The sequence below is a fragment of the Lolium rigidum genome, chromosome 5 (assembly GCF_022539505.1).
Source record: "Lolium rigidum isolate FL_2022 chromosome 5, APGP_CSIRO_Lrig_0.1, whole genome shotgun sequence".
Taxonomy (NCBI): domain Eukaryota; kingdom Viridiplantae; phylum Streptophyta; class Magnoliopsida; order Poales; family Poaceae; genus Lolium; species Lolium rigidum.
This window is the reverse complement of record NC_061512.1, coordinates 28,154,261-28,180,755: the sequence shown is the minus strand read 5'-3', so window position 1 is coordinate 28,180,755 and position 26,495 is coordinate 28,154,261. Positions and strand designations below refer to the sequence as shown.

The window sequence follows — 26,495 nt, the reverse complement described above, 5'->3', positions numbered from 1 at the left end:
CGATCGCCTCCGCAACGGCGGCCTCCTCTGCGCGCTTCGCCTCCTCCTCGGCGAGCCTGTTTGCGGTGGCGTTGTTGGCGGCAGCGCCGTCCTCCTTCTTCGCCGACTTCCTCTTCCGCCCACGCTGCGGGGAGGAGGGTTGGTCGCGGATGACGAGGGCGCCGCTGCGCCCTCTGGTCGGCGGTGGAGACGCCGGCTCCTTCTTGACACGCGCCGACATCGACGGAGACGTCGCCTCCCTTTTCACCGGCGCCAAGGACGGCCTCGGCGCTGATCCGGAAGACGACGAGCTGGCAGCCATGCACCGTGGCTGCCAGACGTTTCCCCGGCGGCGGCTCGCCGATGCCCTCGATGCAGGGGGCATCGTCAGCACCGGGAAGTTTCTGCCCTCGATGTGCTCGAGGACATTCTCCAGCGTCCGGCCCGGCGCGCTCCACCAACGTCGGCGTCCCGCGGCGTTGTTGCGCGGAGGCGGAGGCGGCGGGCCGTCGTAGGCCACCAGCTCCCGCTCCCACCGCCGTAGGAAGTAGGAGTTCCAGCGCGTGTAGTTGTCGGGGTGGTGGCGCGGGTCGGCGTGCTCCTCGTCCGTCATTGTCAGCCGCGCCTCCTCGATGGCGGCGTCGAGGGCTTCGCCCCGAGGCGGCGGCGGGATTGGTACGCCGCCACGACTTAGCCGCCACCCGCCGCCGGGAGGCCTCGTGTCCGGCGGGCAGGGGTACCCCGCCTGGTGGAGGAGGTGGCCCTCCCACTGGTGGAGCGACCGGCGGGGGAAGCCATTGGCGGCTGCGCCGTCGTCGTCGGAGAACGCCATCGTTGGAGGTGGAGGTGGAGGGTGATGGGAGGGAGAATGGAGGAAGAGTGGAGCAGGGGCGTCGCGGCGAGCGGAGTGGCTTTAAATAGGCGCGGCGGGCGCGGCGGGCGACGGCGATTAATGCCGCGTGGAAGACGATGCGTGCGCGGAAGACGATGTGACGGCATTAACTCGCCGCGTGGAAGCTACGCGGCCGACGAATGCTGACCGGCGGCAGGCTTTTACAGCGCGCGGAAGACGATGCGATGAGGATGACAATCGCTGTCTCTCGCCGACAAGTTGGGGCCACCAGACGCGCGGGAAGTTTCCTTGCCGTTTCGCGCGCTTTTGTTTCGTCCGGAGTCCCCGAGAGCTCCCCGGGGGGCCGGGGATGGCCTAGGATCGCCGGATGAATTTAGGCCCAAATCCAGACGAAATCGAGGAACCGGAGACGCGACTGGACCGAATTTCGCCGTCTGGATGAAAAAAACATCGTTCGGGGGCCTCGTCGGGGAGACGAGTGGAGATGCTCTTAGCCCTGGCCCGAGACAAGGAAACTGTGGTAGCATCCTTTGATTCTTGACAGAAAAATGAGAAATATACTGATATCAGCCCAAAGTAGTATGTTTAGCACCGGCCTTACTTGTTGGCTGGCTCCGCCCCTGGCCGACACCACGAGCGCGGCGGCGCCCAGGCAGGCCGCCGGCAATGGAGACTGAGGCGAGCTGTCGGAGTCTCAAGAAGAGGAAGCTAGCGGCGCCCAAGAGCCACGGAGTGCCGCCGGCACCGGAGGCTACGGGGTCGCCCGGTTCCGAGCCGCCTCCCCCGGCCCACAACCAGCAACCGCCGCCCGGAGACGCTGCCGACCGCATCAGCGACCTCGCCGACGCGATCCTCGGCGAGATCGTCTCGCTCCTCCCCACCAAGCAAGCCGTCCGCACCCAGATCATCTAGCCGCGGTGGCGCCACATCTGGAGCTCCGCGCCTCTCAACCTCGACTGCGAGGACCTCCTCCCCGTCGACGCCGACGAGGACGTCCTTGCTGGCGTTGATTCCAATATCGTTTCCGTCCACCCGGGCCCCGGCCGCCGCTTTTGCGTTCCCTCCTGCTTCCTCCGCGACCGAGCAGCCGCGGTCGACGCCTGGCTCCGGTCCCCCACCATGGACAGCCTCCAGGAGCTCGAGTTCTGGTTCAAGTCCTACTACCGACCGCAGCCGCTGCAGCAGCCGCCGCCGCCGTCCACGTTCCGCTTCCCAGCCACCCTCCGCGTTCTCACCATCGGAAGTTGCAACCTACCGGACAGCACCGTGCAAGAGCTTCAGCTTCAGTTCCCCCTGCTCAAGCGTCTCGGGCTTGAGCTTGTGAGCATCTCAGAGTGCTCGATCGCTGCACGGCCTGATCACCGCTTGCCCCGCTCTGGAGTGCTTCCTGATCAGCCACGGGTTTGCCTCAAGATCAGCTCCCTTACCCTCAGATCGAAGCGTCTGTGTCAAGAACTACCGGTTGTGCAATGACCAGTTGAAGGAACTCATTGTCGAGAATGCCCCTTGTCTTCAGAGGCTGCTCCATGAAGATTTCGACTATGGTCTGCATGTATCGGTAGTCTCCGCGCCTAAACTGGAGACCTTAGGCTGCCTCTCTGATGGGTTCTACATCTCCGGACAGGATGACCTCTCCAGAATTGTGTTTGGCTCCACGGTTATTAAGGTACCTTTGGCCTTCCTTCCTGCCTTCAGGAGGCTTCTCTGTATATAGAAATTGTATAAATATCATATGCACTTGTGTTGGCCTAATCTTGTCTATCATGCTTGATAAAGGGACTGCGTGTTGATAAACTGGCAACGGTGGTGCACACTGTCAAGATATTATCTGTTACTATGAAGACACTTAGTCTGGAATCAGTTGTTGGGTTGACAAGATGCTTTCCGTCCTTGGAGAAGGTGTACATTGAGGTGACGATTTCATTGTTAATTCATACTCTGCAACTGCTCATTTGATCTACTTATTACTAGCCTGAACTGGTTGGTTTTCCATTCTTTTTCAGCCATACACAAGAAACGAGAATAACGAGTGGCGTCGGAAACACTGGAATCTCATCACGTGTCCTGACATCCGCCTCAAGGAAATAGTGCTTGATCCGTATCTAGGCACTAAGTCCGACATTAACTTCGCCTCGTTATTTGTAATGAAAGCTAGAGTGCTAGAGTTAATGACATTTTTGCTTGAACCCAGGGATTATAATGACAAGTTCTTGGCGGAACAACGTAGGAAGCTTCAGTTAGAGAAGAGGGGTTCACGAGGCGCCCAGTTTCACTTTACAAATGATAGATTTGTCCGTCGTGTTAGCGATATGCATCATGTCCGTGATTTAGATTTAATTGATCCATTTGTATGTTGTTGATGTTGAAACCAGCATTGGTCCATTTTCGAATTATTCTTCCCTATTGACCTAACTCAGTTGGTATTCTGTCCAAACTTGATTAGAACACCAAGACAATAGTGCTTGATCCGTACCTAGGCACTAAGTCTGACATTAACTGCCTCATTCTTTGTACTGAAAGCTAGAGTGCTAGAGTTAATGACCTTTATGCTTGAACCAAGGGATTACAATGACAAGTTCTTACAGAGGAGGGCTTCAAGAGGTGCCCAGTCCATAGTGTTAGGGATATGCATCATATCCATGATTTAGATTTAATTGATCCATTTGTATGTTGATGTTGAAACCGGCATTAGTCGATTTTGGAATTATTCTTCTCTATTTGCCTAACTCAGTTGTTATTCTATCCAAACTTGAGTATTTTATGTGTTTGGTGTTTTTAAAGTATATTATCTGGAACCTCATGATATTTAAACAAGCTATTTGTGTTGCCGATCTTATGATATACTACTATGTGGCAACCTAGAATGTACAAGCGTAGAGCAACCTCACTGTATTTTTTTTTTGACAAATTAACAATGATATGTAATACAAAAAAATAAGTTTGCATCTTGAGGTGCTCATCTTGATTTCCGGTGTAACATTACTGGGACTGATGTTTGTTATTATGGTTCAAGTTTGTCGTGCTTTAAATCAAACTGACAAGTTATTTCAAATTGCAACAAGTGACGGATGGGAATAAACCAGTACCAGATGCATGTTAGACTGCACATTCGGATCTGAAATTGTTCCACCAACTTTGACATTCACTGCCTTGTCAGGTTGAGCATCGGAACTGGATATTCTTACATATATTGCCATCTATGTCAATCAGCATATCCATTGTTGTAAAATAATTTTCGTGCAAGTGTTCAATCCATTAAAATTCTATAGTATCTTCTACTTTCCAGTTGATTTTGTAGTTCAGATTTTGGGACGATGTTTAGCTACAGGATCTGCTTTTAGCCATAAAAATTACCCAGGGTGGCAAGATGTTTCGAGCATGGGTCAGAAATCTATGGGAATTTGGAGAGAAGGCAGTGCCTTTTTCCTTGTTCAGATTTGGGTGGAATGTGCATGAAATGTATAGACTGTGGATGGATCAGTTCCCTTTAGTGTAGATGTTCATAGAAATCAATGAATTCTGGGTGCAAATGGCCTGCTGAAGATCAAGCCTGCTGGCTGCCTGCGGTCCACCGAGGCCTGAGGTTTCCTGTTCGTGTTGCCTGCTGGCTGCTCCTCCTGCAGGGCAATGCCGGAACTTGCTGTGGACTCCAGCGATCTGCCTGACCGAGAATTCCCTTTGTACACAGGTTTCTGCGCTCTTTCTTTTTTATCTGAATATATGTATTTGGCATAGCAGTCTATTCTGCAGTAATTGTCCTTCCTCATTTAGGTTGATTCTTTTAGCTTAAACTTACACTTTGCTACTGGCCGTTTAATAAATTGTGTTGTTTTGCGTAAACAGAGTCTTCCCTGTTTCATTTGGAGATGAGTATGTTATGGAGGTCGTAAGAAGAGGAGGACGGGAATACAGTTGCACACGCTGATCAACCCCACAAATGTAGCACTTCCAATCGACACAAGAACTTGTCCAGTCCACAGGTTAGCAGCATGACAATGAAGAGATTGGATGTACATGTGTCGATTCAGCAAATGTTTAGCTCACTTATCAGCCCACTATTGTCTTGATCTTCGCATCGCAGCCACCTAGGTTTTCGTCCAGCCACTTAGGTTTGGTGTTTGCACCGGTGGCGACTTGCGTGATGCCGTTGGGGACTTCGTCGCTGGAGATGGTGTGGGTGGTGGTGGTGTGCCTGCTGGTGGAGCTCCAGTAGAGGAGACGCAGCGACAAAGCTGGAGCACGCAGAGGGGTGCTCCAGCCAGACAGCCGTCGTCGCCGTTGGTTGAGGGCAATGCTAGGTCCTGTTGATTGGAGCCGGGCAGTCCTAGTTAGAAGCGTCCGGTCCTGGCCCTATGGTGCCGGCAAGAACCGCCCAACAGCCGCTGATGCATATCTGAATGAGATTAAAAAAAAATCTGAGTTAACAAAGAGGCTCCAACAGTCAAACTTGCTAAAAAGAAACTTCACGCGTAACTTCTAATGCTAAAATACAGGAAATAAATATTTGCAGATCACTCGTTATACTCTTAACAGTGGCATCTCCTGGGTGAGAGCCATAGCTTGATTACGCGTGAAGGTTTTCTTTATCAGTAACACATTGTGTTCAACTGAATTGAACACAATGGTAATAGTACCAACTCATTAACACATATGACACTCCGTTTTCCATTCCAGTTCATCAAAATAACAGTATCAGTCCACTACGAAATGGAAACGTGAAGAAAACTGCAAAAAGGAAAAGTCCGATACCTAAGTGTTGCGGTGGGTTATTTGGATGGTTTCAATTGGCAATATGGAAACTGATACGACAGTATTGATTCATTTAGATAACCGATTGGGTCTAAAATAACCTTGATCTTCCGAGGAGATCTTGCACGTAAATTCTGCTTCCAGAATAGCCAAACTGGAAATAAATTAATTAATAAGAATTTGTCCAAGGAAAATAAAGAAACTGAAATAAGAAATATAGCACTCACTTTACACCAAGCAGCATGCGAGCATAAAGCGCATACAGCACTTCAGCTGAAGCGCATTAGTGCAATTGGGACGAAGTTGCATCTACTATCAAATGGTAGAAACTTGAAAAACTTGGTAAGAAATATAACTTCCATCAATAGATAAATCTTTGGGAGAATTTGATTCATGTGGAATACTTCATATATGAAACAACAAGTTGCATCCAGCAAAACAGACTTGACAGCATTTATACCACCAGAGAACAACGTCAGTGCATGTTCCTGCACCAAGGACACAATAGGATGTGATGGAATCATGGAAACACAAAAACAATATGTTTAGCAATAAACAAATACTGGTAATTAACAGTCAATAGTTACATAGGCACCGTTGGGAAGCACACATATGACATATATAAATAGCAGGTTACACGAGCAACCTTCTAATTCCAAGGTAGTTTTTCTTTTCTTTTCAAAGTGACTATACAGTATAGCGATAAGTCCACACCACCCGTTTGTAAAAATGCATTACGTCATCTCTGGCAATCTCGGATATCCGACCGATCCAGAAAATAACAGCAAGTTTCCGGATTAAAAACTGACCCGATCAAATCCCAGAAAAAAGGCCGCCCCGGATTTTTATCGGGGCTGTTGGGTATTCGTCGCCGAAATTTGGATATAGTCGGGTCCGAGGACGTTTCCCGCACCATTGATAGGCGTATGCTAATTGGTGGGACGAACATTTTAGCTCCACGCATGTAGCTCCCCCGTCGGTGCCGCCGCCGATCTATAAGCCCCAGCCGCAACGCGTAGTCGTCAGCATGGAGGCCACCGGCAACCTGCCAACCAGATCCGCGTCAGTGCAGCCTCAATCGGGCCTTCTCCGTCCGTCTGCCGCTTCCGCCACTGCCGTTCGTGGGGGTGCTCTCAAGGTTATCACTGCCGGGACGAAGCGGAAGCGACAGGGGGCGGTGGCCTTGCGGAAACGAGCTCTGTGGCAGCTCCCGCATCGACAATGGTTATCGCCAACGGTGCGAAAGAGGGGCTTCCGGGGGCGAAAGAAACCCATGTTCGCCGGCGCACCAAAATAGAAAAAGGTGCATCCACGTGGACGGGCGCCACTATGGACGGGTGCGCCTTCAACACGTTCGTCGAGACGGCTGTTTGGTATATTTTTTCCGTTTTATCTGAATTGTGCTAGGACAGCTGCATTTCTTATTTGTTATTGCGTAGCTACGAGTTGCATACGGTTCCTACCTCGTATGTCAACATGTTGGAGAATGAGGTGAATATTCATAGAGAACCGCTCGACGCTTACGAGGACGGATTTGATGTTTAAGAGAATGAGATGGGGGGGGGGGGGGGGGGATGAAAAGGTGGAGCCAAAGTTTGAAATGACGTGCTGAAAGGAAAGGCTATTCGATCAGCCAACTACACAGATTTGAAGGATGTCATTTTGTTGAGGGCATGAGAGAAGATTTTGCTTGATGCGGTGTCCAACAATGATCAAACCGACATGAAACATTGGCAATGTATTGAAGACAAGTTCAATCGTGATATGCCGTTCTCTTCTACCCGCACAATGAGATCACTTCAAGGCGGATATGATGCGATCTAGCAATGTTGTGGCCGTTGGAGTGTTTGCTTGGAGCAAATGAGAAATGCACCGCCAAGTAGATGCACAATCGATGACTATGATCTTATTGTATGAAGTTTCTACTGCGCATGATTGATTTGGTCATCAGAAACATGTTTCTATTAGTTCTGTCTGTTTAAGCTATATATCTAAACCCTAATTTAGAGTTTGGGAGATCTGTTCTGCTATGGCTCGTGCGGCACCGGAATACACGTTTCAGGGCTACCGGATATCTGGATCCGAGATATCAGGGTTCAGATTATGGGGGGTCTACTAGAGATGCTCTTAGGGCATCTCCAACGGCCCGACGAAAACGGACGCGGAGCAACCGCGCGGTCGAAAAATACGCATGCACCCATGCCTAGTGGCCTGACGCATAGTGACCGGGCTGTCCGCAGAGACGCAAACGCAACGCATATTTGCGCCTCGGACGTTGTGCGGTCACACCGAGTGACCGCTCGCTTTTCCCACGGGCCCGCCTGGCGGCGACCTAGAGACATGTTTCGAGCACGTCGCTTTGGCGGCCGTCACTTCGGCGTCTGCGCCGCATCCTGCGCCATCAATGGTGTCGCCTCATCTTCTGCACGCTTACCAGGCTTGGCGAGCGGCGGCTGGACTTCTGCGCCGCCATCAATGGCATCGTGTCCCGCGCGCACCCGACCTTTTAAAAGGCGACCGGCATCGTCCACACCACCGACACCTCTGCTCCCACCCTCACCACCGCGCGCCACCGCATCACAATGGGGAAGAAGAAACACGACTCCGAGGCGTCCGACAACGGCGTGAAGAAGGATTTGCGGCTGAACAGGGTGCCGCTCCACGTCGATATGGCGCGGGTGTTGTATGCAAACTGGGTGTCGTGCCACCACTGGGGGGACGTGCACCTGCCAGGCGGCGCTGGCGGCTCAGCCACTTCCGGTTGCATGTCCTGCCCGTGCCTCTGCGCGAGCCAGAGAGGAGCGTCGAGATCCGGCGCAGGCGGCGGTACATGCCGTCGGATCTCCGCGACGATCCTGCCTTCGCCATGGACTCCGATCTATGGCATACCTGGCGCGAGATCGCGGAGGATCCGAGAAGGAAGGTGGGCTTCCTCGACGACCGAGACTACACGCTTGACCAACCTTCGGCGTCTGCGCCTCCTCGTCGAACAAGGCAACCAGCTCCTCCTGCACCTCCCCAGGACGACGACGCGCTGGCATACCACAACGAGGAGGCCAAGGACGACTCAGACGACTTCGTCGCCTACGTCTTCCATGACTGGCAGGCGGCCATGGCGGAGGGCCGGAAGTTCAACCTGCCGGCGACGATGACCGACGAGGAGATCGAGAGGCTCTGCGTCCTCTTGTCGGAGGTGGACCGACCAGTGCAGCCGCCGCTACCCCGGTACGCCACCGACATCATGCCGCCAGGCCTCACGGAGGAAGAGGCCTTGGAACGGGCGCTGCAGAACTCGGCCCCGTAGCCGCCGCCACCTCCACCTCCGTCCTTCAACCCGTGGGCTGCTCCACCACCGGCAGCACCGGCGTACGTTCCGCCGGCTGCCAACTGGCCGTGGGCAATACCGGATTTCGTCGTGCTCGACGATGACGAGGAGTAGGCTAGGGTAGCAGGCGGTACATGCGCCTTTTAGTTTTATTTTTTTATTTTCCTTATTCACTATGTAAATTCTGTTTATCTTGAATGCAAAACCCTAAAAAAATTGCGTCGTGCCGCGGGGGCACCCCGGCGCAAACGGACGCGCGGTCGAATTCGACCATTTGAGCCGACGCATACGGACGGACGCCGGTCAATTTAGGCGTCCAATTTGCGTCGTCCCGTCGGAGATGCCCTTATACCGCAGAAGACCCCTCTTCATTTTTCATATAATCAAGGCATTATCGCTTTAGTTGGGACCAATCCTTACGAGATCATTGATAGAACATACTAACGTGACAAAATGAAAATGAGTAACATTGTATTTGTTAATAGTGGCTCTCGCTCTTGCTCGAACTCTAGTGCTCACGGTCTAGAACTACTCAAATATATGAACAGTACAGATCCAGCTAACAGAGAAAAATATGTGTTGATTAAATTTCTAAATAGTGTATGAAACCATCGGAGTTGGATGATTATGCAAATACTAACCAAGATTATGTACACCATGGAAGATACAAACTGAGGTCTTCATGGTTGCACTGCAAACTCAAACTGCACTTGGATGCAGATATGATTTGTAGTATGAGTCTAACGAAATATGCAGACCGAAGAAGAGCCCTGCACAGTAGATTAAATAAGTGGCATATTCAAGTGAAACAGTAGTAACTGCGATGAACCTCGGAAAGGCCTACGGGGTTCATGAGCCATCCGACCTACTGTTACCATGTTTTTTCTAAAAAAAAATCATGCCATTACCGCACAAAAACGTGAATTGGTCGTGTACAGAATAAGATTAGATATCATGAGATTGTTACCTTGGATTAGTCACTGATTATAATTATAGGAATGGTTCCTTTTAGCTTGCGGCACTGCCACATTAGCTCCTCGCTGTTGCCAGAGTGGATACATAACATTCGCAGTGAACTTGGGAGGCCGTCCTTGGGCAGCAATTTCAGGGCAGGACAGTTCCAAATATGTAAATATTGTAGAGAACATGGAAGGCCGTCCTTGGGCAGCGAACGGAAGGCCTGACAATGTTCAATCCATAATTTCTTGAGGCTGGAAATTCTGTGTAACCCTGCTGGGAGGCACTGCAGCTTGCGGAAGAATTCAAACCTGAGCTCCTGGAGGGAGGAGAGGAGCTGAAGAGCATCCTCTTGCTCCTTACTGAAGCGCTCCACCTCATCATTTTCATTTCCATCCAAGTATAATTTGGTGAGGGAGGATGATAGGAGGCTGCAGATGGGCGCAGCAAGGAAACCTGTGGGGTCATCTATGGTTATCTCCTCAATTTTGCTGGAACGGGGAAAATTTTGGGGCTCAGAACTGGCAAAGAATTTGGGGGTTTTCTCGATTTCTAAAACTGCGAGACGGCACTGTGCAAGAGCCCACATACCCTCGCCTCTTAAATCCCCACAGTTATGTATGTGCAGATTCGTGAGAGATGTGAAATCTGAGAGGGGCTCCAGGGTCACAATTCCCTCGATGTCCTTGAGAGATAGGGTTTGTAGAGAGGTGGGTAAAGGAAAACTAGAGAACGAATGAAAGGAGAGGAACTTGGGGCAACCACTTATACTCAATTTGCGGAGGGAGCGGAGGCCTTGGAGCCCTCCTCCTCCTTGGCCTTGGAGCGAACTGGAGAGTAGGGTCAACTGTGGGCAATCGCAGATCCCCAATTCCTGCAGCTGGGGAGGCAAGAGCACAAGTGCTTCTCCTCCTGCTGCTACTGTTGCTATCTCCTCCTCTCCTCTTGTCTCTTGCTGCTGCGGTCCAGTTTGTCCAAAGCCCATTTTATGAGTTGTTTTCTGCTGCTCCACCACACCAACCCTTGTTATCTTCGTACAACTGTATATGTCTAACTTGCTCAGATATGGGAGATAGGAGAGCAGCTGTGCCAGTTCCTTCTCACTAGCACTACAATGCCAAATCTCCAGGGTACCAATTCGTAACTGGTATATGGCAGCACTCTCAACATCAGTTGGTGACAATAAATTATTGGAATTAACTTTTTTAAGACTCTGCATAGGCGTTAGCTTTTGGAGGTGATCCAGTGGCAGCGGAGGGCAATTCTGCATTTCCAGCTCTAATAGGTCAGCTAGATTAGAGAATGCCAACATATTCCAGAACGTGCTATCATGACCACCCACCTTCCCAGTAACTTTCAAACCCGATTCTGATCTGCAATTTTTTGAGTAAGCCAACTCCATAAAACCTGATCCTACCCGTTCAATCTTAGCAGAGCACGGAGCAAGAGTCCAAGGAACAGGAGGCAATGCCAACAGCTTTGGGCAGTCCATAATCTCGAGCTTCCGTAATCTAGGAAACCAAGTCGCACATGCCTCATGTGCTGATTGCCAACCTGAATATGGCAGCTCCACCAGTTCAGAGCATTCTTTAACAATGAGCACTTCTAGGAGAGAGACCAAACGACAAGCGCTAATTCCGACCCATTTTTTCAATCTTGAAATCTTAACCAATTCTAGCCTTTTCAAATTTTGAAAGCTCTGGCTAGGGATACCACTGGGATGCTCTTCACCAAGCTCGCTAACAAACACCAACTCTCCTATAGGTGGAAAATTGTTCCAAGCTACATCAACCAGACAAAGAGATTCCAATGCTTTAACTGAGAGGTTCGAACCTAACCATGAAGGGCAGGTAGCACCTCCATGTCCTCCAATGTGCAGCTCTAGAAGATTGCTATGTGGCTGAAGGCTTTCAAGAACATGATCTTCTTTTGCAAGATCCTTATTAGGTCGACCATAACCCCATTCTAACATTAGCTTCTGTATGTGGGTTTTGTGTGTCAGTTTTGCTTCATTCACTTCTTCATGTCGTTCAGCATTCTCAATGCTATGAATTCTTAGTGACACACCAAACTCCGCCAAACGACCGATCTGTCTCATTTCAAAACCTATATTTTCCTTTTTTACCATAAAGCTTCTCAAGTCCTGCAATAAGTCCTGTCTTCCCAAATCAGAAGTTCTATCTTCAAAGAAATTCTCCTGAACAAGATAATGGCACAACTTTGTAAGCTTGCTCACATCTCTTGGAAAATCAACAGGGACATTGTGTTTTTCAACATCTAGAACCCTTAGGTGATAAAACCTTGACATGTTGCTGGTTAGAGTTACATCGAAGAAAGGTATTATCCTTAGGTACCGAAGATGAACAAGTCTTGGAAAGTTGCAAAACACATCCTCCAGAATGTATTTATAAAGTGACTTAGACAACAAAATAACACGAAGGGCTTTTGCTTCTGCAAACAAATCACCAAAAGTCTTGGCAAAGCATCCATGGTGTTTTCCAAATAACATCACAGTTTGTAGGTTTTCAACTTTCAATTTCTCTTCCAATGTACTCAACTCCCTCTTAAATTCTTCAAAGGCCATTCTATCATTGACATCTCTCTCATCTATAATGATAGACAAGTGACGTACAGATGGAGAAGATTGCACATATCTTACATTAGAACTAGATATGCTAAGACACTCTGACGATGAAACCTTCACTGCCAACTCATGCAGTAGGTCATGCATAACATAACAAGCACTGCCATCTATTTTTTCATTCTTCTTAAAAAATCCACGATTAACTAAGTCATTTAAATAGCACAGTCCAACATCTTCAAGTCTTTTCCTTTGATCAGAAGAGTCTAAAATATCCAGCCCTGTCCATAAGTGAACCAACTCGTTGCTACCATACTCATAGTCTTCAGGAAACAAAGCACCATAGAAAAAACACTGTTGTAGATGGAAAGGAAGATAATCATAGCTAAGCTTCAGAGCTGGCATAATGTCATGGTCGCTGGTTTGTAACTCCCATTCTTTGCTTTCTAGAACTCTTGTCCAATTATCCAATGTAAGCTGACTGCTTAGAAGTCTACCTACAGTTTTTGCTGCAAGAGGGAAACCCTTCAGTTTGCCCACTATTTCTTTCCCAACATCAAGTAATTCAGGATGGTCTTTCCATGGCTGTTGGTGACCAAATACGTATGCTTCAAATAAATGCATAAAATCTTCAGTGCCTAAGCCATTCAGTTCTATTGAATAATCAACTATTTTTCCAACTGTTGCTGTCTCTGGGATTCGAGTCGTGACAATAACCATATTACCTCTTGCCTCTCCTTTTCTGAAGGGAGCTAACAGTTTCTTCCACTCATCCTCCTCATATGTCCAGACATCATCCAAGACCAGCAAGAATCTCTTATGTTTTAATCTTTCTTCGATAAGCTCTTCCTCAATGGCATTTTTCTTTTCACCATTTACTTCAGGGATCTGTCTCAGAATCTCTTGTGCTAACCTGTTTGCATCGAAATTGAGAGATACACAGATCCAAATCATAACATCAAACGAGCTCTTCACTTCTTGATATATGTGTTGTGTGAAAGTCGTCTTCCCAATACCACCTGGGCCAACAATTCGAAGAACGGTAAGTCCATCGGCACAATATTTTCCATGGGTAATGCCATCTACAATGTTTTTTTTCTCAACATTCCTCCCGAATATCTCTGGCTCTATTATTGCTGGGGTTGTTTTGGGTCTCTTGCATTGGGCAGTAGGTTTGCGGAGCTCTAGATCAAGGATTTCCTTCACCTTAGCACATATGGGATCCAGCTGCTTTACAATGTCTGACATCCGTTTAGACATCTCCACACGATCGAACTTCAGTTTTGGTGTGTGCAAGATGCCAGCTGAGGAGAACTTGAGTTTATTGGCAACGGCCCTGGCAGTGTGCCGGGCATTGAGAGCGAGGCCACACATGCAGCCCCCGGCATGCTTATCGGCTGCATGGTAAGTTCTGTCGAGCTCGTCCTGGATGCGGAAGTAGTCCAGTTCGTCAAGCACATCTTCCGCCTTGTCCGCCAGCTGCCGCAGCATGTGCAGCAGCTCCTTGAGCGCAGGGTTGGCGATGACCCTGTCCTGCGCGGTGTATAGTATCCCCTGCGCGCGCAGCAGCTCCGTCTTGAGGGCGCTGATGTTGGGGCCAAGACTGTCACTGGCTGCCCAGTTCTTGAGAAGGTCATCACTAACGGGAGCCAGCGCCTTGCCCAATGCCCACACTGCCGCGCTGATAGCGGTGGCCATCTTCACCCTGCTGATGAATGTGTTAAGAAGCTGCACGCATTAATAGGAATGTATTTGCAGTTAGTCTAGGTACAAAATAGCTATACTGGTTCTGGCGAAGGAAATAAAAAAGAGAAAATAGTAGCTACACTATATTGTCGTTGCAGAAAAATAGCTATACTGGTTCACGTACACAGGTTGTGTTGAGACTTGGATCTCGCAGAAGAATGCTGGAGAGGTGGGATTTCGCAGGTTCAGAGAGCGTGTAGTCCAGCGGATGCCTGGATGAACAGACCAACCTTCAGCCCCCGCTTCTACGAATTGCAAAACCCATTGGCATTTGGAGGATTCTGGAGGCAGACCAACCAATGAGGCAAGATCAGTACACTTTATATTTGTAGAAGGGAAAGACATCTAGTCGATTTGTACGTACCTTCTGCTCCTGCTCAAAGATGATCGGTGTTGGAAGCCGCCGCGCTGGTGAAGATGTGCCGGCCGAGGAACAGAGTTGGGCGAGATGAGAAGGTTGGCCAATGGAGAGAAGCCGGCTGTGTGTGTGTGAAACTGAAGAATGGAGTGACCGAGGATCACCAATGACTGTAAGACGAGGGTGAATTATTGCTCTCCCTGCAACAGCAAAAGGTGTTACTGCTCGTACCCACCACCTTTATTTCTGTGTGCAGGTCGACAGCCCTGCTTGACCCTTGCAACTTTGCAAGTCTTCCCAGCTCCAGTCCAGACTCCAGACATTACCATGTGGAAAAACAGTGCTAACGTTCAGAAACATCATGGCTGTGCAAGTGTGAACATTGGAGACGTTTTGAATAATGGAGGACGCCAGCGGCAGTACAAGTCCATGACCATGTCACAAATTAACCTGAGGAAATTGCACAAACCAGCAACTCTATGGGAGAATGTTGCACAACCAGTGACATGAACTTTATTTTGCACAGACCAGTCACTCTAGGGGTAGTTTGTTGCAAGGAGCTCTAATGACTTCATTTTGTTGTTTAACAGTTTACCTGGCAGCCACCGTGGCACCTCTGCAACATGCTAAGCCACTCTTTTCCCTCCAAAATTGGCACATCTAGATGTAACAATGATCAACATCATGCATCAGTTTTGATGATAAAAATAGATGCATTCTAGCACAAATAATGACAGCAACAGTAGGAGCATTATAGAATCAACCATCGATGATGACAGGAACAATAAAAGCATTATAACACACCTTTGTTGTGAATTAACACACCTTTGTTGTGAATAACATGAGCATTTGTAGCATCAAAGATGACAGAATAATATGATCATCATTCGGATCACCATCATGGCTCATAAAAATATTTACAAAATTTGCGTCTCTTTGCACATGCATCCAAAAAAGGAATATGCTTGGTCACTAAGCCTAGCATTACACATCATTCTTCTTCTTGCCGATTCTCGGCATCAAGACCTGCAGTGAAGTAGCTATACAATCTGGAGTTTAGATACCCCCCCTCCCATTTGTTGTCCCTGTGGAGGTGCATATGTTGGAGCAGCTTGTCTTGGTGGAATCCATGGTGCGTGTCCTGCTGGAGCATGGGGCATTGCATCAGAGGTTCTTGTAGCTTCTGGTGTAGTAGATGAAGTTGGGCATGCACTTGATGCTTGAGACGTAGTAGATGAAGTTGAGTGTGCACTTGCAGCCGGGGGCACAAACGGATTAGGAAACTTTCGGTTGCTCTACACAAAGAAAAAGACAAGTAAGTTAGGCAAGCTTTTGTGGTCTTAAGTTAGCATATACAAAGAGTAGCACTTGACAGTAATTTACCTTGTGCCCTTGTTTTCGGACAACAAGATGGGATTTCAATACCACACTTGAATACCTACATCTAAACAAAGCCCTAGAGGTTCTATTCGCATGAGAGAAACCAAGTTCTCAATGTAAAGGCGGATCATATGGTAAAAAGTAGTATTACTCTGTTCCGAAATATAAGCCTTATTCAGCAAGCTAAATTAGCTTTCTAAAAATGCTTATATTTTGGAAAAGACATAGTATTATCTAGGGTATAAGAGAACAAATTGCATTGTCAGCTGAAGTCGCGAGAGATTAACTCACCAAAATCCTTTAAATCAGGTTCATATTTTTGCCAAATTTTGCCCATTTGGGGATACTGGACATGCGTTCGCGGATACTCTGTCCGGTGCATCCAACGAACGCCCCACAAACAGACACGGGCATGTCTATTTTGTCTTATTTTTTGATTATTTTTATTCTACTAGTAAACATATTTGGTGCCATAATCGGAGTCAAATATTAGATCAAACACAAATTCAACAGCAATCTAATTAACATACACATACAAGCCAACGAAAAATGAACAAGTGCCTTAGTTTTGCAAAATTAAACAATGCACAGTATTCAAATAGCATGTTGAACTTGACAAAACATATGTAATATTCGTATTGATATATACATATGCTTGACAAACAAGCAGCAACGAGTGCCTTGCGCAGTACTCCAAACCTGGCATAGAGAACCGAGAGGATTTGGTTAACAGAAGAGAAAATAAAGCACAGGGAGAAGAAGAACATCAAAAAAGTTCAGGTAACTGGCCGCGGCTCGAACTACCTTCTAAGACGTAAGCGGATGGCGGCATGGCGCGGCGGAGCCCCCAGCTCCGACTGCGGTTGCGGAGGACCCAGCGCGGCTCCAAGATTCGGCAGCGAGCAGCCGACGACCAACCTCCCGGCCACGCGCGGTCACCGACGGCGGCACCCGGAACTGCGACCTCCCGCGCGGCTCCAAGCAGCGAGCTCATAAGGGCGGCGCCGGCCAGCCAGTAGAGCTGGGAGGGCGTCCGCGGTTGGTGGTATCGGCTGTCTGGGATTCGCCGCGGCGCCGGCCAGCCGGAGGCGGCGGGAATCGAGAGGCACACGAGTCGGGGAGAGAGAGGAAGGGGAACAGAGAATTTGGGATAGTCGCTGGCAAGTGGGCCAGGCCAGACATTTTGATGCTAGTAGTAACTTTTTTCTTCATACATGATCAAATTTAGAAATGAATGACCGGTACAAATTCTGAAATTACATATATTTTGTAGCTAGTACTCCAGTTCATTAGAAGCTAGTCACAATCCTTTCTACAATCCATGGCCAACCACGACCGCACATGTTTCCGCCATGGCTCGCGCCGGCTATCCGGATGATCCGAACAGAGTAGAGCACGAGGTGCGGGGAGGCGGTGGCGCGCGTGGCCGTCGCCTTGGAGGACGAGCGGGTGTTCCTCGAGTCGCTCCAGCGCCAGCCTCCGTCGGCAACCCATGCCGACATCCAGGCGGCCAATGTCAGGCTCGCCGACGCTAGGGCGTAGCTCCAGGACTCGAAGGAAGCCATGCGCATCCTGGGGGGGCCCAGCCCGCGGACAACGTCTACCTCTACTACGACTACAACGCCGACCTCGCCGGCAACGAGGGCATGGGAGATCGTCGTCGGGCCCTAGCGGTGGTGGAGCAAGCACGCTTTGAAGTGCTCGCCATGAGGCATGCGTACGAGTTGTCGACCCCGATGGAGGTGACGCGGCGGGAGCAGCCGCAGGTGAACTGAGAGAGCCGGGAGCTAGAGGAGGCCGCCGCGAACGTCATCGTGGCAAGGGACATTGCCTACTACGAGGCTGACAGGGACGCGGCCACAAAGGAAGCGGCGGCCAGAGCCCATTGGGACGATGCTCTGGCCGAGTGCAGGCGCGCCACCAGCGGGAGGACACATCCTCTACCATTCATCGTTGGGAGGCCTGCGTCGCTCGCGTAGCTAGTCGTCGTGTGTGGATGGGCTCCGACGGCATCGGCCCGTCGGGGCACGCCGGCGGCCAGCAAGCCATGCGACTGCGAGTAACCCTGACCATAGTAGGCCGTGCGACGACGAAAAGATATTGTTGTCGTAGTTAGGTTAACACTTCTCTAACCATCTCTTTAAAGATGATATTTTTGACCAACCAATATTAATGAAATACTTTTTGCTTAACACCTGATAATTTTTTTTATCTATTCTGTCTGATCCCAGAAACTACTTTCGTTTGCAATAGCATATGCCAGGAGCAGAACAAAATGGAGTTGAAGTCACACAATAATATGAGGATAGGTGCAGCTTGAGTGCCGTCCAACGGAGTGATTGAGATCTCACTAGCAGATCTGATCATGACCAAAACACCCTTATTTCTCCACGAATATTTCAGTTGTTTTCCACCAAAAGGCAAAGCGAAATAGAAGCTCAAAAGATTCAAGAAAATGCAGCATCAACAATGAGAGTTCCAGGCGAGTGATTGTAGAGCCGACTAGTTTGGCAACGGAGTGTAAGGGATTCTTCTCTAGAATTGCACTGCACCAGAATCAGAAATTACAAACAAATCAAACTCAACAATGCCCTTAAAGTAGCAAATCTGATTTCTGATTTGTGTTTCTTCCATCTCTGCATAAATTAAGCAAACAGCGACAGTGCCCCTAAAGTCAAGATCGGCGAAAAGAAAATGAGAAATGGAAGATAAAATGGTCCATATGCATGCGTGACCATCACCCAAATATTCTCCGCAACTTACACATACGATTCGCACAGAAAGCAGCCGCATCGAAAGGAATTTCTCCCTTCTTTTCTGATTCTCAAAGCTGAGCTTGATGTGCCTATCTCTAGTGCCGCATACGTACAGTATCTTTTTTCCTTGCGGGTGCTTGTACCAACCATGTTACATCAATCTCCAACAGTTACCGAGAAAAGCTTATGGATTGAAAATGAGTTAGCTTTTTTTTTGAGGGAACACAGCTCTTTATTGATCACGAAAAACCATTACAGATTGTCTGCCGGATACATTCCGGGGTGCAATTACGAAAAATAACAGAAACAAAGCGCTCCGCAGAGCGAGCTAAAGTATGAGCTGCCTCATTACAATTACGATACACATGAATAAAGGAAACCGCCGCGAAGGAAGAGCTCCTTGCCTTGATATCCTGCACCAGTACGCCAACCTGACTGCGATCAACAGTAGAGGAGTTGATACGCTGCACCAAAGACAGGCAATCAGAAGCGATTACCACATTATCGAAACCTTCATCTCCGGCTAGGGAAACTGCGTGGCGGAGAGCCAACTCTTCAGCAACCTCCGGCGTCATGACCTCCTGGACTAGTTCACTGCAAGACAGCAAACAATCTCCTCTGTGGCTTCGGATCACGACGCCAATTCCCATCCGGCGAGAAGAAGGGAACAGAGCTGCATCAACATGAATTTTAACCATACCTTCAGGCGGCGGAGACCAACGTGGCATAGAGATGGTCTCACGACTAGTAGAAGGGTCCGGTTTGTATAAATGCAGCTCTATCATTTCGATATAAGCTTTGCACTGTTCGGCAACACTATGTGGATGTCTCATTGGTTCACCATTTTTTACCCCGTTCCGAGTAATCCACAAATGCCAAGTAACCACGGCGAGGGCCGTGTTCTGTCTATCAGATGATCTGCTCAAGAAGTCAAAAACCCAGTATTTTGGTTCCGTGAAAGAAGCTCTCTGAAGCTGAATTCCTGAAGTGATTTTAACCTCTTCCCAGACTTCTTTTGCATACTGACAGAACAATAGTGTGTGCGCTGCGGTCTCCTCCCTACTACAGTACACACAAAGCGGCGAAGCAGGAATATGTCGCCGATTCAGCTGTACACCAGAGGGCAGACAATCATGGGCAAACCTCCACAGATTAATCTTCATTTTTCCAGGAGCTTTAATCGCCCAAAGTCTCTTCCAAGCCAGGTGTTCCTCCTGGTGGATAGAGTGAACACCACCGCCTCTCTTGCTTCTCTCCACATAGAACTTGTCATGACGGGCAAGATGGTAGGCAGAACGTACGGTGTAATCTCCAAACTTTGTAAAGGGCCACGAAACAAAATCTTCGCCAACCCGCTTACTGACAGGTAGCTGTAGAATCTTTTGAGCCACTTCCTCTTCAAAAATGGTGCGAACTACGTCCACATCCCATGCACTGCGGTCTTCGTTGAGCAGAATATCCACAGTAGCGCCGATAGGAATCAGCGTCAGAGGTCGTAACGTCTCCGGACTCACTCCAGGAATCCATCTATCCGTAAGCACATGAATTTTCTCACCGTTGCCCACATTCCAACGGACTCCTAACTTAACCAATTGCATGCCATGACAAATACTTCTCCAGGTGTAAGATGCGGACCTTGATTGTGGAGCGTCCCAAAGTTCACATTCTGGAAAGTATCTCCCCTTTAGAACTCTTGCACACAAAGAATTAGGTTCAGTGAGTAATCTCCAGCACTGTCGCCCAAGCATGGCCTGGTTAAATAACATAAAATCTCTGAAACCCATCCCCCCTAAAGATTTGGGGGTCGATAACCACTCCCAGCTGCGCCAGTGCATCTTTTTCTTCCCATCCTCAATACCCCACCAATGATCAGCGATCGCCTTCCGAAACGCATCACAAGTAGAGATAGGAAACATGAAACAACTCATAATAAAGGTAGGAATTGCTTGGATAACCGATTTAAGCAAAGTTTCCTTCCCGCACCGAGACATCGGCCGATCGGACCACCCATTCATGTGCTTCCGTGCTTTGTCCAAAACCGGCTTAAACGCCGCAACAGAGAGCGACCAATATTAGTGGGCATACCCAAATAGCTTTCCCGAAGGGCTTCATTGGCAACTCCTAGCCGAGCCATGACATCCATTTTAACACTCGTCGATACAAGTGCGGACCAAAGAAGACAGAAGACTTATCCATGTTTATCTTCTGGCCAGAACCTTGGCAATATCGGTTAAGGGTCTCCTTCAGTGCATCCACACTCTTCGAGTCACTCCGAGAGAAGAATATGCTATCATCTGCGAATAGGAGGTGGGAAATAGGTGGGCCAGAACGACCATTACGGACTCCTTGTAGAACCCCCACATTCTCCTTTTGTAAAAGCAGACTAGACAACCCTAATAAATATGGACTTATAGGATCTCCTTGACGGATTCCACGAGAGGGAACAACAGGCGAGGTGAGCTCTCCATTCACCCGAACTGCATAACGAACATGGGTAACACATCTCATAACTACAGAAATCCATGCTGGTGCAAAACCCAACTTGCAAAGGACGTCGTGCAAATATCCCCATTCAACACGGTCGTAGGCCTTCATCATATCAATCTTGAGCGCAAAGAAAGGTCGTTTAGCTTTCTGCTTCCTGATCGTATGAAGACACTCATAAGCAATCAAGGCGTTATCAGTGATTAACCTGCCCGGCACAAAGGCACTTTGGTGTTCAGAGATCACCAAAGGAAGGATAACTTTCAAGCGGTTGGCTAACACCTTCGATGCAAGCTTGTACAAAACATTACACAAACTGATGGGTCTGAAATTTTTTAAATGAACCGGGTTTGTTACCTTTGGAATGAGCACAATGATAGAATCACAAAAACCCTCTGGAATTTCTTCACCCATCAAAAAACCCCGGACGGCAGCACATATGTCATCTTTCAAAAATTCCCAATGAGTCTGATAAAATAGAGCGGGAAAACCGTCGGGTCCTGGAGCCTTAGTTGGCCCCATTTGGAACAGTGCATTCTTGATTTCAGAGTCCGTGTACGGTTTCACAAGATCTTCATTCATTCCATCCGTGACTTTGGATTCAATAGCATCAAGAACCATATCTGACTCACAAGGTTCAGAAGTAAATAAGTTGCCCATAAAATTCTCGGTCATTACCTTTATCTCATCAATGTCCTCACACCTTGATCCATCCTCCCGGATCAGTGCTCGGACTTTATTAGTGCGTCGGCGAGCAGAAGCGCGAGCATGGAAAAATGCGGAGTTCCGATCACCCGCCTTCAACCATTCCACGCGGGACCTCTGTCGTGACATCACTTCTTCCCGCTCAAAGAGCTCACACAACTCTCGTTCCACATCCCTTGACTTGGCGAGCACAGAAGGGCTCCAAGGCGCCAAACGAATAATTTTCAATTTATGCTCTAGCTGGCGAATCTTTTTCTTCACCACACCAAAGGAGGCCCGGCTCCAATGTTGTAGCGAGGCGGTCACCGAATGAAGATTAGCCCAAGTCGCCTGCAAGGATTTCGGCCCAACATCGGCCTCGGCCCAGGCCCGCTCCAAAGTGTCCCGGTAATCTGGCGCACGCAGTCATGCAGCCTCAAATCTGAAACCTGACTGAACTGGCTTCTTTTCTTTAATTTCTACCGAATTTTGGAGGCGGACGAGCAAAGCAAAATGATCTGAAGTAGTTGTGATAATATTCTCCACTACGTGATCATCAAAAGCTGCAGTAAAAGCACCATTAGCTACAGCTCTATCAAGCCGCACACGGACTAGATCATCTCCATCTTGCTTGTTTGACCACGTAAACATAGGGCCAGAGTAGCCCATGTCCACCATGCCACAATCATTCAAGCAATCCTTAAATAACGCCATCTGTGCATCCGATCTTTTCCGTGGCCCAGCATGTTCGTACTGAAACAAAACCTCGTTAAAATCTCCACAAGCTATCCAAGGACCCTCCCATTGAGTTCTCAATCTTCTCATCAGACTCCAGAACTCATGTCGCTTATCTCTACAAGGTTCCCCATAGACGAAAGAGGCCCGCCATGGAACACAAGTATCCGACGAAATCACTACATCAATGCAGTGAGCATTTTGTCCCTTGAGAGTCACTTGGTACTGCTGCGTCCAAAAAAGTGCAAGGCCCCCACTGAGGCCCTCACAACTAACAGCGAGACTGCCCGTATATCCAAGACTCCACATAAAATTACGGACACGCTTATCCTTCATCTTTGTCTCCGACAGGAAGAGGAAGGAGGGTCGATACGTTGAAACAAGCCAACGCAATTCTCCTACTGTCGAGTCTGACCCAAGGCCTCGACAATTCCAACATAAAAGTATCATTGCGTGCGGTGGGGCTGCTCAACAGCCTCCACCAAATCCGCCGATCCTGAATTTGTAATTCGCTGCTTCTTATTTGAATTATTTGAAGCATCTTCCCCATGAATAGCAGCTCCATCAGTAGGAGCAGAAATGACAGACCCCTTTGATAGAGCCAACACACCATTAGCCGTTGCAGCAACCATCTCAACCTGAGGGGTTTTTGGCACATATACCTGCTTGACTTGCTTCCGTTTCTGTCCAGCCAGACGATCCCCCGATTGTACAGCATTCTCGCCCGCAGATGCAACTTTCTTTGCAGTACCAGAAGCTTTACGAGTCCTGGTGGTTTTCTTGACCGATGACACGACCCCTCCTGTCACATCTTGCTTCTTCTTGCTGTTTGGTATTGGAGCCAAGGCATGAGTGCCCGACCCACCCTCAGTGCCCTGCCTAGATGTCCTCCCATTCTGGGACTGCTCAGATGATGCCGAAGCATCCCTCTTTCTCCAATCTGGCACACACAATTTATCGCCACTATATGGCAACTTCCCTTCCTCATCTCTCTCACCAGGGGTAGGACAGAGAATGGAGGAGTGGCCCAACATACCACAAGAAAAGCAGTATAGGGGCAACTTCTCATACATCACCTCATACTGCACAGTCTCATCCTTCTTCTTCGAGAAAACCGAAACAAATCTCATAATTGGTTCAGTAGCATCTATGGTAACCCGAGCACGGAGAAAAGATCCCCACGCTCTACCATTCTCATCTACATCCAGACGATCCACTGTACCCAACAACGAAGCCAACTGCGTACCACGGTCAGTGTTCATCAGTTCATATCCTAACTTCATGATTCTTGCCCAGACCATCAACTCATTGAAAACCACCTCTTCAGGCCTGACACGGACATCAAACTCCTTAAGAAGAATAGCATGCTTATTACCTAAAGTCCATGGCCCTCCTTTTGCCACTCTAGAGCGGTCTGCTTCAGAACCGAATTCAGCTAGGAATAAATTAGGGCCCATGTGCCTAACAATCAAACCCTTAGGGTTACCCCAGGCAGGACGGATCACCGAAGTGATCGTGTTGATATGCAGATTATTCGGCGCAAGTACCTTGCCCATCAGAGCCCATTGTGGGCGTGGAGGCTCCTTGTCCCCCTCATCATCCAGGATCAATGGAGCAGCTTCCCTGGACGTAAGATTCAACTTCCGCATCAAATTAGTAACTGCCTCCCCGCCATCAGCAGCGGTGCCCGAAGAACTCGCACAAGTAAAACTCTCCTTCTCCTGATCTCCCACTACCGCCGCCGGAACCGCCAGATCGGCCCTCTTCCCAGCTGCAGCGTCCAACGCCACCACAGATCCCTTATTCGCCATCTGCCGTCCCCGATCGATCACCAGCACGAGCCAAGGGTGGGCGGCAAACCAGGTTTGCCCCTTAGTCACCCCGAGATCGTGGAGAGATCCGAGAGAGGAGCGACAGCACCTGCACGAGAGCACCAGATGTGTTCGCGAGAATTAAGATCGGGGAATCGCCTTGGCGTCGCCAATCCTAACCGCTCCGAAAAAACCAAATGAGTTAGCTTTGGTAGAAATACGAGATGGCATATTTTTAGCTAGTGGTAAACCACAATTACAAATGCCAAAAGGACTTCATAGAATTCATTTAGTAGCACAGGATTTCGATCGCATGAAATTCCTTGCTTTCTCGGCGGGGAATTTCGGTGCGCATGCGGACGGTCACAAACTGCCTCATATACGGTATTTTCTTTGCTTTTTTTTTTCCTTGCATGTAGATATACAAGTATTCCTCTTTCACGAAGTGGTGGGCCTACCTATGCGGCGATTCGATGCGCCTGTCTTTCCAGCTTGAGAGAGAGAGAAGCCGACACAAGCGACAGGCATGCGATGTGAGTCCACCTCGTTGATTCCCTCTCCCTGCAGAAAGAATCTCCTTCATTTGACCTCTTTTTCAGCATTCACACTCGCGCCTTACTAATTTTCATGATAATTTCAGTTCAAAAAACCATAATTATTGTCCTACAGCATAACTGTCAGATAAAAATATAGCATACAATTATTCTTGAAAAAAAATGTACATAAGATTTCATCCGACTGAATTTTATTTACAAATACTCGCAGTGAAAATTTTAAATATTTGACCTAAACAATTTACAAAATGGCAAAAAAAGCCCAAAGGTACGAGCTTCCTAGAATCTTCTTGTCAAATAAATATTAGACCCATATAACACAAACCATATTTTATAAATGATTTGTTAGGGCAGCCTATTTGCCTCCCGACTTTTATATCTTTCGAAGTGCAAAATCCGATGTTTCCTAAAATTTTCAAATTAATTGTCGCAGAGTTTAGGCAAAAATATTTCCTAAATCTGTCTAGATTTATTGAACATTTGACAACTAAGTTGGATCGGGTGTAATTATTATAGTCACTAACCCCTAACTTGATTTGCAGTCTGTAATTATTATAGTCACTGACCCCTATATTGATTTGCAGTCCTCTCGAAAGTTTCTTTTTTGAGGGGCAGTAATGTCGATAGTTGCAACCACTAGAACTTTGCTTTAACGATCTGGTATCCGGTGGCGCCTACCGCTTCATTCCCCCTTCCCCTCTCTCCCTCTGCTACAAGACCTTGAGGGTCGACCTCCGTCGGCCAGGCCGATCTGAGGCCCTCTCCACCGGAATAGCCAGCCGGAGTAGGTCAAAGATGGGCGCCGGAGTAGATAGGATTAGGTATAGTTGCAGATCCAGTCTAGTTTTAGGTTCTACCCATGTGGAGTATGGCGTTATGCTCTTGGGGTTTGGCCATGGTGGATCTCGGGCTGCTCCCGGTGGCCTGTGGTGGTGTGGTGGCTGGGCGAGGCGCTCCGTTTGTGGGAGCCGGAGGCGAACAGCGGCGGCGCTACCACGACCCCCCAAATAAAGCTCATCTGCCTTCCTCTTGATCTGGGCGGAGCTGGGCCGGATCTTCTTCCTCTTGGCCACCATGGTGGTGGAAAAGAGGAGGAAATACTCATCGGCGCCGTGGTTGACAGATCGACGGGCGGGCGTCCTGGAGCAGGATTTCTTCTCCGAGCGCAACACGCGGCGACCAAGTTTGTCGCCATGATTCTCGGTCAGCAAGGTGACCCATCCTCAACCTCCGATTTGGAGGCCCTCCGATCTATCTGCTGGTGCTCGACGCCTTTAGGAGCCCAAGTGGTTCGTCCCCGGTCTCCTGGAGGTTGCCAGCAGGGAGATCCTCTCGCCGGAGTAGGGCTTTTGGGCATACAACTATCTGAGCTCGGCGGAGACGCCTCGAGCTCGCCGGCGTGCGGTGGCAGAGGCACCAAGGCCCTTGATTGCTTTTCTACATTTCTTTCCAGGTGCTTTGTGTAAATTGTAGGGTCGCTTCTTCAAATAGTTGGTTCTTTAGGGCAAGAGATGATAAGGGATCTTACTGTAATTTGTACCTG

General features: G+C 48.7%; 1 protein-coding gene, 1 long non-coding RNA gene and 1 pseudogene across 5 annotated transcripts; 1 reads left to right on the top strand and 2 right to left on the bottom strand.

The window, feature by feature from the left end:
* The first annotated feature begins 1,951 nt into the window (after positions 1 to 1,951).
* On the top strand, positions 1,952 to 3,416 carry LOC124655783 (annotated as a pseudogene).
* A 1,315-nt stretch (positions 3,417 to 4,731) lies between these two features.
* LOC124652327 (putative disease resistance protein RGA1) lies at positions 4,732 to 14,142 on the bottom strand. 2 transcript variants are annotated; one of them, XM_047191350.1, is made up of 5 exons: positions 9,874 to 14,142; positions 9,548 to 9,676; positions 5,809 to 6,069; positions 5,582 to 5,735; positions 4,732 to 5,225 (listed from the first exon to the last, which is right to left on the bottom strand). In XM_047191350.1, the coding sequence occupies exon 1, from the start codon at positions 14,140 to 14,142 to the stop codon at positions 9,880 to 9,882; it is 4,263 nt and encodes a 1,420-aa protein (XP_047047306.1). In that variant the 3' UTR covers positions 4,732 to 5,225; positions 5,582 to 5,735; positions 5,809 to 6,069; positions 9,548 to 9,676; positions 9,874 to 9,879. The 2 variants fall into 2 exon arrangements, with proteins under 2 accessions (XP_047047306.1, XP_047047307.1); XM_047191351.1 differs by having other exon boundaries at positions 5,683 to 5,735.
* Positions 14,143 to 15,335: 1,193 nt separating this feature from the next.
* Positions 15,336 to 16,847, bottom strand: LOC124655235. 3 transcript variants are annotated; one of them, XR_006988609.1, is made up of 3 exons: positions 16,733 to 16,847; positions 16,578 to 16,627; positions 15,336 to 15,843 (listed from the first exon to the last, which is right to left on the bottom strand). It is a non-coding gene; the product is annotated as an uncharacterized LOC124655235 (long non-coding RNA). The 3 variants fall into 3 exon arrangements; XR_006988610.1 differs by lacking the exon at positions 16,578 to 16,627 and having other exon boundaries at positions 16,733 to 16,808; XR_006988608.1 differs by lacking the exons at positions 16,578 to 16,627; positions 16,733 to 16,847 and adding an exon at positions 15,932 to 16,560.
* Between the last annotated feature and the right edge of the window lie 9,648 nt (positions 16,848 to 26,495).